The 16,329-nt window shown below is 41.7% G+C and overlaps 1 protein-coding gene across 1 annotated transcript; it reads left to right on the top strand.

The window, feature by feature from the left end:
• Positions 1 to 1,145: 1,145 nt before the first annotated feature.
• On the top strand, positions 1,146 to 10,619 carry kera (keratocan). Its single transcript, XM_080191763.1, has 2 exons — positions 1,146 to 2,013; positions 10,447 to 10,619. The coding sequence occupies exons 1-2, from the start codon at positions 1,146 to 1,148 to the stop codon at positions 10,617 to 10,619; spliced, it is 1,041 nt and encodes a 346-aa protein (XP_080047889.1).
• The last annotated feature ends 5,710 nt before the right edge of the window (positions 10,620 to 16,329 follow it).

Here is a 16,329-nt window from a genome sequence, read left to right as displayed (position 1 = left end):
GTTCTTTGTATACACATGACAGCCTCACAACTGGCAGCGCAAACTTGGAAAATGGGCCCTTGTGAGCACTCTTATAGAAAGATGATCATTGGAATATAATTTCAGTGCAAGGCACTGGGCACATCAGAGGAAAACAGATACTTGGTGCAGTTTTTGCTGGAATTGTAAGTAGATTTGACCTTAATTAATCATGGCTGATATGTTGACTCACCCTCCACCTTTTAAGTGGGAGCCGGATCAATTCTTGAGTGGGGCAGAGATCACATAATCTGCAAATCATGTATCTTTAGAGCAGGTCTTCCCAATCAGTGGGTCACCAACCCAGTGGGGTCACAAAACAAATTTTGTGATTGTACCTCTGAGGCAGCAATGGCTATCGTGGGACTCAGACTGATGTCTGACAGCTGTGAGGCCTCTTTAAGTCCTCACATTCTTTTCTATTGGTGGGCGTGACCTAATGCACTGCACTCTGAAGCCCTGTTGCAGCTGCTGAGTAGGGGTTAGTTTTTTTCAAAGAAATGCTGCTTTTCCATCAGCTTCCCTAAAATTCAGCTTATGTTCCTCCGCTAACTCCCCTGCCCCCGCTCCAACCCCTGGTCTTGGCATAAAGCCTCCCGCCCCTGTCCTACTCCCCACTCAGCAACTGGAATAGCACCTTCCCACTGCTCAACAGCTACCGTACCCCCAAATTTTCGCTCTAGGACTACACAAAGTCTGAGGTAATAAAATGGTGTCACACCAGAAAAATGTTTGGCAATGTCTGCTTTGGAGAGAACACTGGGTCCATTTACTCTCTTGGAGTTGTTTCAGTCATCAGGGATAGGCAAACAGGAACCTTCCAAAATATTCCTTCACTGTGTTTTTTGTCATTGGACTCACAATGCCGAGTCTTTTCTCTATTTTAGAAGGTTATATGACTTCCTTGGTCACTGGGGGGACGGAGGATTCGGTGGCAGTGAAGAGAGGCAAGAGGAGACAGGTTTTTAGTCTTAACACCCTAACCATCATGAGGTGTGAGGCAGAATTGACGTATCTGCATCTTTATAAAATTCCTCTCACGATTATAGAGTTATGCTGAACAAAGAGTGTGAAGAAACAATTGATTTTTTTCCCTTTTGTTTTTCTTTTCCAGGGTAATTGCAAACATGAAAGTTGCAATCCAGCCTGTTCTAATTGTTCTATTTCTGAGCAGTGGCACTTGGTGTCAGGACATGTCAAACTATATAGAGCGCATGGAATATTTTTATGAATGCCCGAAAGAATGCCGGTGCCCTCCTAACTTTTCTAATGCCTTGTACTGTGACAGCCAAAAGCTCCAAGAGATGCCCAAAGTACCATCAAGGGTCTTGTATGCATACATTCAAAACAATTTCATTGAAGCACTTTCGGAGAAGTCCTTCAAGAACAAAACTCATTTGAGCTGGATAAACTTAAATAAGAACAAGATCACAAGCAGCAAAATCGATAAGGGTCTTTTTCAGAGGATGGAAAACCTGCTCTACCTATACTTTGATGATAATAATCTTGAGGCAGTGCCTGCACCCCTACCCAGTAGTCTAGAGCACCTACACCTGGCCAGGAACAAGATTTCCAGCATTCCTGAGGGAGCCTTCGCCAATCTAGGGAAGCTGATGGTGCTTGACCTGCAGGGGAACAACCTGAGGGACTTTATCATTGAGGCAAACACGTTTCGAGGACTGAAAGCTCTGATGCAGATCAATTTGGCCAAAAATGGCCTGAAGGCAATGCCCCCACAGCTCCCCTCTTCAACCCTGCAGCTCTTCTTGGACAATAACGCCATCACAGCAATCCCACAGGACTACTTCAGCAGTATGCCCAGGCTGTCCTCCGTCAGGCTGAATTATAATGAGATCTCTGACACTGGAATTCCCGAGACCGTTTTTAACGTGTCGTCCATAATAGACTTGCAGCTGTCGCACAACCAACTCACCTCAGTCCCACCCATCCATTTTAGTCTTGAACACTTGTACCTTGACCACAACAAAATCAAAAGTAAGTAACTGGTTATCATGAAGCCATATTGTTTTGCGAATGAGAGCAAATGCATTTCAAGCATAATTCACAAACTTGGCAAGTCACAGTAATATGGTTCAGAAATGAGCAGATATGACAGATAAGCTATTCATCATAGTTGTCCTGTTCCTTTGCCAACTCTTAGGTACTTAAAGGTACTTGAAGTAATAGATCACCAAATTGTTGGCTCTGGTATTTGTGAGATTTTAGGACAGGCGTTATGAAGTTGCAATTCTGAGGCAGAAATTTGTCTGCTGGGAGCGAACTCATCAACATAAGAAATAGGAGCAGGAATAGGTCATTAGACCCACGGAATTCCTACAGTGCAGAAAATGGTCATTCAGCCCATTGGGCCTACACGACTCACTGAAGGACCATGTTACGCAGGTCCAACCCCCACCCTATCCTATAACCCTGCACATTTACCTTGGCCAATCCACCTAAACTGTACAGCTTTGGACTTTGGAAGGAAACCAGAGCACCTGGAAGAAACCCACGCAGACATGGGGTGAATGTGCAAACTTCACACAGTCACCCAAGGCCCTGGCACTGTAAAGCAGCAATGTTAACCACTGTGCCACCGTGCTGTTCAATAAGATTATGGCTGATTATAGCCTCAAATCCATCTTCCCATAACCCCTGTTGATCAAAAATCTGAGCGTTGAATATATTCAATGACTTGACCTTCATTTCTCGTAAGAAATCATCAGAATTTGGACATGAAGATTAGTAGACATTGCAGAACTTTCTATTCATAAATTATAAAATTACACCAGACGAACCAACAGTTCTACTTGGAAGCTCATTCCACTAGTTCATTATCTATTAGATAGAAGAATTCCACCTGACTTCCCTTTTTACTCCTACATTTGAGTTTCTGCCTATCCTTGACTGCATAGGTGGGATTTTACGGCCTCACTCAAGCGAGACTGAAAATTCCTGCTCAAGGTCAACAGGCGTTTCCGTTATCCATCTCTCACCTACTCAGATTCCTTGGCGGGAGGGGTGGTAGAATTCGGTGCATGTTGTTAGACAATTTTGAATCCTGTGCAAGAGGCTATTTAACTTTTACTGTAATCATTGGAGTAGAACCTTATCAAAAGCAGACCACAGTTCCAAGTACATATCTAATTTAGTTTGCCTTGCCCACCATTATCAATGATGTCCTTGGAATACTTTGAAATCTTGGTGAAGCAGGACATTCTGTCATTCATGTTGGATGTTCTTTAACATGCTAAAGCTTTTCCAATAATTATCCATTTGACCTCTCAAAATTGTTTCAACTTCCTAATGTTATTGGGCCAACATTATATCATTTAAAGCTTCATTCATTTCCGTCTTCACTTCCTTTGAGACTTTGTTGATAAAACTGTCTGGACTCGGTGTACTATCTATTTTATTCTCTATGTCTGCAATCCTTGAAGGCCAGACCCTGGTTAAGGATCTGAGTTCCAAACAAAACAATTGCATTTATATAGCAACATTCATGACCTCAGGATGACCCAAAGTACTTCACATCCAACTGAAGCCCAGTCACTGTTACAACTGCAGCCTATGTGTGCAAGGGAAGGTTTAGAACAAATAATTTTTTTGTTAAATAGAGTTGATTGAGGGATAATTAGTGATTGAGGGATAATCACCTGTTCTGGGAATTACACATATGGAAACTGATGAAAGTCTGCCTTGGTGCACCACTAGGAGTGGGATGAGAATTGGAACACTGTCTTTGTTTCCTATATATCAAACAATGGTGACTTATATTGGGCTGCAATTTTCCAAGTTCCAGCAGTGCTTTAGAGGCCATTCTAATAATGTTTCAATTCTTTCTTAATTCGGAGATTTGTAATCAAAATCTGGAGATAAAAATGAGAAGCTTCCCCTATTTAATTTCCATTCAGTTCATGCAGTTCCATCACATGTTCAGTTTGCTTTATTTACACTGTTTCATTAGCTTTCAAAGTTAAGCTGCTGCCTTGTATGTGATACACAAAGAAATGTAATTGTATAAACACAGTTCAAAAATCTTTATAAAAGTAAAGTACTGCGGATGCTGAAAATCTGAAATAAAAACAGAAGATGCTGGAAATGCTCAGCAGGCCTAGCAGCATTTGTAGGGAGGGAAAGAAATAATGTTTTGGGTCAGTGGCCTTTTAGCAGAACTGTAAAAAGATCCAGCCTACCAGCCTGCACATTCAACAGATTATCCTGTGTCGTATCTGCATTGCCCAAATCTCATGATTTAATCAAAAACAAATTGAGGAAGAGAAGAGAAAAGATGGATATGGGATGGGGTAGAAATTGGAAGCCAGGTTGAAGAAATTTTCAGCTCAAAGCAAGGGCAGGAAGCAGCATGTGGCAAGACGCTGAACACAAAGTCATCAACATGGTCAAAAAAGAGGTGAGGGAGGTTGCCCCATGTAGGAGTTGAAAAATGTTCAATGAATCCCGTTGTGAGGTGGGCATGGCTAGGACCCATACAGGTTACCATCGCAGAACCTTTTATTTGGAGGAAAAGAGTGTCTTTGAAAGTTTGCTGGTGATACAAAGCTAGGTGGGAATGTATCTTGTAAGGAGGTCACAGAGGCTGCAAAAACATAAAGACAGGCTAAGTGAATGGGCAACAAGGTGGCAGAAGGAGTATAATACAGGCAAGTGTGAGGTAATTTGCCTTCATTGTAAGAATGGAAAAGTAGAATTTTAAAAAAAGGACATGAAACTTGTAAATGTTTCAAATTTGTAAATGTTTCTGTTTTGTTCAGAGGGGTTTGATTGTACCCTACAAGGGACACAAAGTTAGCATTCAGGTACAAAAAATAATTAGGAAAACAGGTGGCATGTTGGCCTTTATTACAAAGGTATTGAAGTAAAAGACCCTAGAGGACTTATTTCAAAAAGGGAGGGAGGCAAAATGTAGGAAACTATAGGCCAATTAGCTTAACACCTCTGTTGCTGGGAAATTTTTAAAATCCATTATAAAGGAAGTAATAACGGGAAGTTTAATCAAAATGCAATCCATTAGAGTCAACCTGGTTTAATGAAGGGTAAACGATTTGGATAAGAATATAGGATGCACAGTCAGTAAGTTTGCAGATGACACCAAAATAGGAACGGAGTGGACAGTGAAGAAGGTTATCTAAGACTACATCAGGATCTTAATTAATTGGCCCAGTGGGCCAAGGAATGGCAGATGGAGATCAGTTCAGATAAGTACAATGTGTTGCATTTTGGTAGGACAAACCAGGGCAGGACTTACACAGTTAATGGCAGGGCCCTGGGAGTATTGTCGAACAGAGAAACCTAGGGTGCAGGTACATAGTTCCTTGAAAGTGACATCACAGGTAGACAGGGTGGTGAAGGCGGCATTTGGCACACTTGCCTTCATTGGTCAGAGCACTGAGTACAGGAGTTGGGATGTTATATTACAATTGTACAAGATATTGGCAAGACCACACTTGGAATACTGTGTCCAGTTCTGGTCACTCTGCCACAGGAAGGATGTTATTAAATGGGAAAGGGTGCAAAAAAGATTTACAAAGGTGTTATTGGGACTGGAAGGTTTGAATTATAAGGCTTGGACTTTTTGCCCTGGAGCATAGAAGAATGAGGAGTGACCTTATATTGGTTCATAAAATCATCAAGGGCATAGATAAGGTGAATAGCCAAGGTATTTTCTCCAGGGTAGGGGAGTCCAAAACTGAAGGGCATAGGTTTGATGTGAGAGGAGAAAGATTTAAAAGGGATCTGAGAGACAACTTTTTCACATAGAGGGTGGTGCATATATGGAATGAGTGCCAGAGAAGGCGGTAGAAGCAGGTAAAATTACAACATTTAAAATAAATTTGGACAGGTAGCTGGGTAGGAAAGGTTTAGAGGCACATAGGCCACACATAGGCAAATGGGATTAGTTCAGTTTAGGAAAACTGGTCAGTATGCAAGAGATGGGCCGAAGGGCCTGTTTCTGTGCTTTATATCTCTATGACTTTGTGATTCTGTGAAAAGGGTGCTCTTCTCAAAATATGCCTTGGGATCTTTTAAATCCACTTGAAAGGGCATTTGGATAAACATCACATCTGAAAGTCAGAACTCCAAAATTGTAGCATTTCCTCAACACAGCATGAGTGCATCAGCCTTGATTGATATACGGAAAGCAGGAGGACGAAAAATACACACATATACTGGGAGCCTCTGACCTTGTCTGCGGCTGGGATTGTGCAGTGTCACTGCAGTGAATGGAGTTTTGGCTGAGTGCAAAATTCTCCATTCTGGCACCAGGGCAGGAATGGACAAGATCAGAGAATCCTACCCATAGGGCAGGATTTTACAGCCTCACTAGAGCAAGACTGGAAATTCCTGTCCAAGGTCAATGGACATTTTCATTGTCATTCCTCACCCACTCCAATTCCAAGGCAGTTAGGGCAGTAGAATTCCAGTGTTAATGTCTAAACAGATGGGAGACTGACAAATAAGCTTCCACAATGTCACTACTAAATAGTGGCTTGATAGGAACAGTGTGGGAAAAGAGCATTGAAATGAATGATTGTAGTGAATGGCAGAGCAGGCTCGATGGGCTGAATTGTCTACTCCTGCTCCTGTCTTCCTGTGGATTACAATCATCTATCGAGAGAGGGTGGATAGGGAGTTCCCGTTATGAATGCTAATATGGAATGTGACATATAAGAGTTAATCAAAAATTGGAACAACAGGAAATCATATTTTTGGGAACACTTGCTTCAGTTTTTTTTAAGCACAATATAGACGCAAACGTTTCATCATCATGTCCATTATTAGTTATGTAGTACCCAGTTGCTCCAACATTCCTGAAAATCTGATGCCTAAACTTAAGCAAGTTACCGTCCCCTGCAGGGCGAGAAACACATGTGAGAGACAATTCCAAACTCTGCCAGCTGAGAGCTTGAAGCAGGAAATTGCAGCAGCAATGCGCTTATGGCATCTATTGAAGATGCTAGACAAAATGCCAGCAATATCCTGGAGTACATCACCACAGGCAAGGTCCCTGACTGATCTCCACACATGGGAAAATTATCTGATCAAATAATAACTCCACTGCATATTTTGTCTATCAATTCTAATTTTCTTACATCCTTTATTTATTACAGATGTACCTGCGGGCAAAGTTTGCTGTTGTTTGAGATGGTCCCAGAAATCTTAAATTCAATAATCATTTCTCTGTGAATCTCATTATTTTCTTCAAACTGTGATTTGTACTTCCAGAAATCTCTTTGGATTATGAAAGCCTTCCTCTTATTTCTAATACTCTGGATCAAAAAATGAACTGGAGTAGCCATATAAATAATGTGGCTACAAGAGCAGCTAAGAATTCTGCAGCGATTAACTCATCCCCTGACTCCCCAAAGCTGTCCACCATCTAAAGGCATAAGTCAGGAGTGTAACGGAATACTGTCCACTTGACTAGATGATTGCAATCCCAACAACACTCAAGATGTTTGACACCATCCTGAACAAAGCAACCTGCTTGATTGACACCCCATCCACAAACATTCACACACTCCAATGCATAGTAGCAGCAGTGTGTAACATCTACAAGATGCACTGCAGGAAATCACCAAGTTTCCTTTTGGCAGCACCTTCTAAACCCACACTGGCTACAATAGAAGGGCAAGAGCAGCAGATACCCGAGAACACCATCACCTGGAAGTTCCCCTCCAAGCCGTACACCATCCTGACTTGGAAATACATTGCCGTTTCTTCACTATCACTGGGTCAAAATCCTGGAACTCCCTCCCAAACAGCACTATGGGTGTACCTACACCATATGGACTGCAGGAGCTCAAGGAAGCAGCTCAACAGCACCTTCTTCAGGATAATTAGGGATAAGCAATAAATGTTGGCCTAGTCAGTGATGCCCGTATCCCATGAATTAATTTTAAAAATTCAGAGGAGCTCCTGGAGTGGGATGCTGATTGAAGGGACGATGCCATAGATATTGGCTGAGTTGGTTGGCTGGCTGATGTGGATCAGGTTGATGCTTATCCACAGAATTGGTCCCTGTTCCAGTTGGATTTGAAACCTGCCGCCTTGCCCTGCAAATGGTGGTGGTCAAGACCTTACCCTTAGACAGAGAAGTGAAGAAGATATTCATATGCATTACCTTCCATTTGCCAATCTGGTTATTATTTAACTCATTGCAATATGGAAAATCATTCTTCTAGTCATCATACTTAATGCAAAAGTAAACATGTGTTGAATTTAACTGGGTGAACCTAGCAACTGGCATCCCTTCCTTCCTGCACTGTTAAAAACAATGGATTCTAAGGTGTAACTAATGGTGCATGAAATGAATTCAGTTGCATAGTTTGGTGGTCATCATTTTGTTGGCACGCTTGCTTGCATTGTGTGACTCTCACTATAGCCCTGATTTTAACCTGGGGCAGGATTCACAGACATGTCAAGCCAAAATGGTCAGGTTCTGACTGGATCCCCAGGTGGGGAACAAGAACTAGAGAAAATTGAGATGAGATTTGAGCCAGTATAGCCTTCATCGACCCAAAATTAAAGTCATGGACCATCACAATAATGTCATTGGATCACAGCTTTATCTCTCTAATTAACATCCCCTACATAACATTGCCACCAACATCCTCCCTCCCCAAAGATATCTGGATGGGCAGCTATCACTAGCAGCTATCACTAGACATCTGGGCAGGCAGTTAAAATTGCATGACATGTAAATGGTTCAAGATAATCTGAAATGTCGTTTTAAATTGCTCACTCCACCGACCACCATTCAGCCCACTCCTGCTGGGAGAATGGAGATAAAATTAAAGTTTTAATCTTTCTCTAAATACAAGCTGTGCCTGTGCCACTGCTCAAATCTGATCGATGGTCAAGTTTCACATTATCAGGCTTTGAAGTTCATGCGCAAAGTAAACCGCAAGTGCCTTCCTTGTGAAGAGCCTGTGTATCGAATGCCTGCAAGGTTATCCAAATCTCCAAAACTCATCCAGATTAAAGTCAAAGTCCGATTACACCAATAGCACCTAAAAAGCTTCATAAATGGATGTGTTTTTTTAAATTCATTCTTTCATGGGATGTGGGCATCACTAGCCATTGCAAAGGGCAGTTCAGAGTCAACCACCTTACTGCAGACGTGAAGTCACATGTAGGCCAGGCCAAGCTAGAAGGATAGTTTTCCTTCACTGAATGAGCCAGATGGGATTTTACAACGATCAACAATGGCTTCATGATGACCACCATTAATGTGACTAGACTTAATTTCAGATTTACTAAATGAATTTAAATTCCAGCAACTGCTGTGGTGGGATTTGAACCCATGCCCACACAGCATTAGCCTGGGCTTTTAGGATTACCAGTCCAGTCTGACCAAGATCACAAGAAATTACAAAGGGTTGTGAATTTAGCTCATCTGAATCCATTTACATTTCCCGCTACCTCGGAAAAGCAGGCAACATAATCAAGGACCCCATGTGCTCAGGACATATTCTCTTCCACCTTCTTCTGTCAGGAAAAAGATACAAAAGTCTGAGGTTACGTATAAACCAACTCAAGAACAGCTTCTTCCCTGCTGCAATCAGACTTTTGAATGGACCTACCTTATATTAAGTTGATTTTTTTTACACCCTAGCTATGTTTGTAACACTAAGTTCTGCACTCTCTCGTTTCTTTCTCCTTAATGAATGGTATACTTTGTATAGCATGCAAGAAACAATACTTTTCACTGTATACCAATATATGTGACAATAATAAGTCAAATCAAATCAATGACATTTCCACTATGTCATCACCTCTCCTGAGATTTTCTAAAGGCCTGTGTGAATGACATATCCACAGCACATGCTCAAAGTCAGACAGTCAGATAATTGGTGATCCATAACATTACAATATCCCCGGAGGAAGATGGGAATATTTGTCTCAGTTTTAAGCCCCTCCAAACTGTCTAGTCCACTCTCCACTGGCTCCCCACTATGCCATTTGAAAGAATGCACTAGAGGTACTCAACTCATTGCCCTTTAACTGCCTCTCATTAAACACCATCATGAGTAGCCCTTCCTCACCAGTATGGACTTCCTCATCATGAGACACTCATAGCTGGAAATTCATTCATATTTTTGGGTGCTAAATGTCCTCTTATGCCCCCAGTATGTTGGGCAGAAATAAGCTGCTCATCATTTTATTGCTGGGGGGCTTTTTGGTCTCCATGGTAATGAGGCCCAAGGCCCAATATCATGTGCACAATGGGCCTACCTATTCAGATGTTGGAATTGCTGACTCTTTCCTTGGGTCTGCTAAAATATTTAGATCTCTCAGCATCATTGAGAATGAAGGGCAAGATTGAAAGTAAATTCAATGGTGACCTAGCTTTTCTCTTGAATACAAAATTAACCTACAGCTGTGTTGCTTTTTAACCCACAGATATTAATGGAGCTCAGGTCTGCCCCATACCGGTCAACACAGTTGACCTGCTGCTTGCAAAGGACCAACAGCCTCGTCTCCGTTACCTACGCCTCGATGGCAATGAAATCAAACCTCCCATCCCACTGGAGCTCTTGATGTGTTTTAGGCTTCTTACTGGGATTGTGATTTAAACAAGTAAGATCTGCTCTCCAAATCAGTTCAGAGAGAGAGAAGAAAAAAAGATACGCAAGTCTTGCTGGTCTAGTGCTTGCAGTTTGAGATGATTCCTCGTTGCATACCTTCTAAACTGGATAAAAAAGGGGACAATTAATAATCTAATAATGGCAGAAACACATTGGCAGAAATTCAAGTGTGTTAGCTTGGAATAAATACTGTTAGGAACTAAATTGAAATGAAATCTCTGGCCACTAAAAGAACAGTCAACCTCCTAATATAATTGTTTGGGCAGATTTTCCAAGCCCTTACTTGTAGTTAGGTATTTGGCTCTCTACAAGTTTGGATTGGAAAATTGATATTTTTCAGTCCATTTTCATACCTACAGTATTTCAGATTAAAGTGTGATCTGCTTATTACTTCTGGTAGCAGAATCTATCCTGTGTTGAGATTATATGTTGATCCTATCTCTGTTGAATTAACTGCTCATTGTTTGATAGAGGGGTTACAAAGCATGCATTTAAGGCACATTTTAGGTCAAGGTCATGTCATCTCTGACACATCTTTCTATTTATAATAAAAATCGAATTTGGAATCTTAAGCCATATTGTACATACTCCATTCAGAGCAAAAACAATATAACTTGCTTTTTACCCCATCATCATTTGCCTCTGAGCATTGATACTTCACCTGTTAAAGCGCCACCAGGATATATCCCATATACAAAGCAAGACTACAAAGACTGGAAATCTGGAACACGAGCATGAAATGTTGGAAATCCACATTAGTGGAAGAAATTTAGAACTCTCTCCTCACAAAATGCTGTGGGTGTTTGGGTATGATTAGAACTTTCAAAATCAAAATCAGCAGCTTTGTGTTATGGAGGGTGTCAAAGGATAAAGAGCAAAGGCAGAATTATTTTTAATATTCCTTCAGGGGATGTAGAAATTATTGGCAAGACCAGAATTTGTTGCCCATCCTTAATTTACTCTTGGGAGCAGTTAAAAGTCAACCATCTTGCTGTGGGTCTGGAGTTGAATGTAGGCCAGACCAAGTAAGACAACAGATTTCTTTCCCAAAAGGATACTAGTAAGCCTGATAGGTATGTAAAACAATCAATGATAGTTTCATGGTCACCACAACTAAGACTACAGTTTCTGGTTCCAAATTTTAAATACTGCTGAATTCCACTCTCTGCCATAGTGGGATTCAAACCCAAGCACACCTGCTTATGTCTCTGGATTACTAGTCTATCAATATTCCCACTATGCTACCATCACCCCCAACGGTGGATTCACCAAGATCTAACTTGATTACAGGGTAGGTTTGAGAGGTTGAAAAGTCTACTGATTTTCCAAATGCTTCTAACCATAGATAAAAATAAAGATTGGTATCTCGGTGAGGACTTTAAGGATGGGATTTTATAGTCTTGCTTGGGTGAGATCATAAAATCCTGCCCAAGGCCAACAGAAATTTCCATCCATGGTAGGCAAGGTGGTAAGGTTTCGGCCTAAGTTTTTCCCAAACTACCAACTTACCTTTTCTCTTGCCAGATACAGACAAACGCTTCACAGCTTCTTTACATCAATGCTGTATATTCCTGTCTATCAGCCAGCTGCACCAAGTCGCCTTTTGGACATTGTCTCCATTCTGACTACACAACAACTGTCTTATCAGTCATTGGACTGAGCTTAATCCTTCATAATGGCTTAGAATTCAGTGATATGCTGTAATAATCTAAACGGTAATTTCAAACAATAAATCATGAAAGAAAATTAACTACAAAACAGAAACAAGAAATAAAAAGAAACTTTTTTAATATTTTCAGTCGATCAATAAGTTTGTACATTACAATTCAATTCCGTAAATGTACAAAACCAATCCATAAAATGCTAGAAACAGACAGAAGGTCAGTCTGGTGTCTGAGAGTCATTCAGTCCATCATTTCCCAGCTGCTCTTTGAAAGAATTATCCAATTAGGTTCCACTCCCTTGTTCTTTCCCCATAGCCCTGAAAATTCGTATATAGATCCTTCTTGAAAATTACTGTTGAATCTGCTCCCACTATCCATAGAGGCAGTGCTTCACAAATTGTGACAACACACTGCATTTAACAAAACTTCTCACTCACTCTCCTCCATCTTAATTCTGTTACCAATGACCTTAAATACTTACTGACCCTAAGTGGAAACAGTTTTGTGATTTGCAAGTAGATATCTGTGTAGTATTGAGCAATTGGTCCCAGTGAAGGATTACTAGCACATTACTATATACTTGAATTGTGCTATATATAAAAGGAGAAATGCTGGAAGTTTATATCACTGCTTGGGAGCCTAATGATCGTCAGCTCACCTCATAACCAACTCCCGAAGCATGGAAACTATGGGCATAAATGCCATCTCACTGAATTAACTGGACATTCACAAGGGAACTGACGTGACACAATGACATATTGTGATCTGATAATACTGCTAAAGCATCACAAAAATATGTTCTGAAACACAATTGTTTTATATTCTTAGGAGCAATAGAGAAACCTAGACAGTATGATAGAGGGCATGTCTATGTTTAATTAGATTCTTATGCATCAAATGTGCTTTATTATGCAATAATTTAGAGTTAAGAAGCTTATAATAATAGAAAGCTGCTGTGTAATATGTACGTCATTACAGCATTGCAAAACTTTACAATAAACATGCATGGACAAAATTAATTTATTTGCATTTCTGATAAATAAGCTACTGGGGCATTTTTATATTATCACAAGAATAATAAAATGTCAAAGAAAATGGTATCTGTCTAACTTATTATGATTCGTGGAAAGGGGAAGACCTATAGGATGAGCTGACTAAAATTTCAGATAAACATGTGAAATTGTGATTTTGTCCAAAAATTCTCCCTGTGCTGTTTGGTGAAAATAATTAACTTCTAGCATTATACTACTGCTTAGGCCCTGGGGACAGCTCTTTTAGCCAAGTTTTTTCTATTTTCTAGTCATGCACTTAAGGCAGATTTTCATCTGTTCCCATAGCTAGTAGTTCCCTGAACAGGTCGCTAGTCTACCACCATGGGGCTTATAGTGTGAGGGGCGCCACTCCACATCAAGCATGCTGACTAGGAATCTCCACCCATCTTACTGCCATCCGTTGGCAATGTTTGGAAGGATTTATAGCTTGACATACTGAAACCTATTTGACCTCATTATGAACATACCTTCCTTGACCATCAAGTCCTGGGTGGGACTCAAACCCAGAGCTTCTGGCTCAGAGGCAGGGATGCTACCCATTGTGCCAAATGAACTTTAGCCAAATTTGTATTCTACTTCAATGCTTACTGACTCTTATTGGAAACAGTTTTGTGATTTGCAAGTGGATGTCTATGTAGTATCGAGGACATATCCTAGTAAAGGATTAATGGCACATTAGTATGCACTTGAATTGTGCTATATATAGAGGGGGAAATGCTGGGAGTTTATGCCACTGCCTGGGAGCCTCATTGATCACCTTGCAAACTCAATCACATAACGTCCACGATCGACTCCTGAAACATGGAAATGATGGGCGAGGCTCCCACAAGAAATGCCATCTTGCACCATATGCTTGTTAAATTAACTGGACATTCACAAGGGAACTGACATGATACAACAACATATTTGGATATCTCATTGCGAAACATAAGAACATAAGATCTAAGAGCAGGAGTAGGCAATTCAACTCCTTGAGCCTGCTCCACCATTCAATACAGTCATGGCTGATCTCATCTCCACCTTCCTGTCAGCTTCCCAGAATCCCTCATCTCGCTATTAATTAAAAATCTATCTATTTCCTCTTTAAATTTGTTTAGAACATAGAACATAGAACACTACAGCACAAACAGGCCCTTCGGCCCACGAGTTGCGCCTATCACATCAACACCTACCAATCTATAGACCTATCTATAACCCCCAATCCCATTAAACCCCATATACTCATCCAGAAGTCTTTTAAAAGACCCCAGCGAGTTCGCCTCCACCACCACTGACGGCAGCCGATTCCATTCACTCACCACCCTCTGAGTGAAAAACTTACCCCTAACATCACTTCTGTACTTTTCTCCCCGCACCTTAAATCTGTGTTCTCTCATAGCGACCATTTCAACCCGGGGAAATAGCCTCTGAGAATCCACCCTATCTATTCCTCTCAACATTTTATAAACTTCTATCAGGTCGCCTCTCAACCTTCGTCTCTCCAGGGAGAAGAGTCCCAGCTCCCTCAACCTAACTCCATAAGGCATGCCTCCCAGTCCAGGCAACATCCTTGTAAATCTCCTCTGTACCCTTTCAATAGCTTCTACGTCTTTCCTACAGTGAGGCGACCAGAACTGCGCACAGTACTCCAAATGAGGCCTGACTAGGGTCTTATAAAGTTGCAGCATTACCTCCCGATTCCTAAACTCAATCCCTCGATTAATGAAGGCCAGTACACCATACGCCTTCTTGACCACATCCTCCACCTGCGAGGCCAATTTAAGAGTCCTGTGGACCCGGACCCCAAGATCCTTCTGCTCTTCAACACTACTAAGACTCCTGCCCTTGATAGTGTACTCGTTCATCCCGTTGGTTCTGCCAAAATGGACGACTACACATTTATCCGCGTTGAAGTCCATCTGCCACTTCTCCGCCCAGTCCTGCATCCTATTTATGTCCTGCTGCAACTTTTGACATCCTTCCAGACCATCCACAACACCACCAACCTTTGTGTCATCAGCGAACTTACTTACCCATCCCTCCACTTCCTCATCCAGGTCATTTATGAAAATGACAAACGGCAAGGGTCCTAGAACAGATCCCTGGGGCACTCCACTGGTGACTGACCTCCATGCCGAAAAAGACCCATCCACAACCACTCTCTGCCTTCTGCAGGCAAGCCAGTTCTGGATCCACAAGGCCAAAGGCCCTTGGATCCCATGCCCTCTCACCTTCTCAAGAAGTCTTGCATGGGGGACCTTATCAAACGCCTTGCTGAAGTCCATGTACACCACGTCCACTGCACTTCCTTCGTCAATGTGTTCAGTCACATTATCGAAGAACTCAACTAGGCTCGTAAGGCACGACCTGCCCTTGACAAATCCATGCTGACTATTCCTGGTCATGTCAAACCTCTCCAAATACTCGTAAATCTTGTCCCTCAGTAGTCTCTCCATCAGCTTACCAACCACTGAGGTCAAACTCACCGGTCGGTAATTTCCCGGGCTATCTCTGTTCCCTTTCTTGAAAACAGGGACTACATCCGCAATCCTCCAATCTTCCGGAACCTCTCCCGTCTCCATTGACGACGCAAAGATCATCGCCAGGGGCTCTGCAATCACTTCCCTCGCCTCCCTCAGTATCCTGGGGTACATCCCATCTGGTCCCGGTGACTTATCTATCTTGATAGAATTCAAAAGTTCTAACACATCCTCCTCCTTGATATCCACATACTCAATCTTTTCCATCTGATGCAAATCCGTAGCAAAATCTCCCAGGTCAGCTTCCACTGTGAATACTGAGGCAAAGTACTCATTAAGCACCTCTGCCATTTCTTCTGGTTCCACACAGACCTTACCCCCTTCACCTTTTATAGGTCCTATCCCTTCTCTTCTCATCCTTTTACCTTTCACATATTTATAGAAGGCCTTGGGATTCTCCTTAATCTTACCCGCCAAGGTCTTCTCATGACCCCTTCTGGCTCTCCTAATTTCCCTTTTAAGC

This window comes from Carcharhinus amblyrhynchos, chromosome 6 (assembly GCF_965287045.1).
Source record: "Carcharhinus amblyrhynchos chromosome 6, sCarAmb.v2.hapA, whole genome shotgun sequence".
NCBI lineage: Eukaryota > Metazoa > Chordata > Chondrichthyes > Carcharhiniformes > Carcharhinidae > Carcharhinus > Carcharhinus amblyrhynchos.
This window is presented reverse-complemented; position numbering and strand designations above follow the sequence as displayed.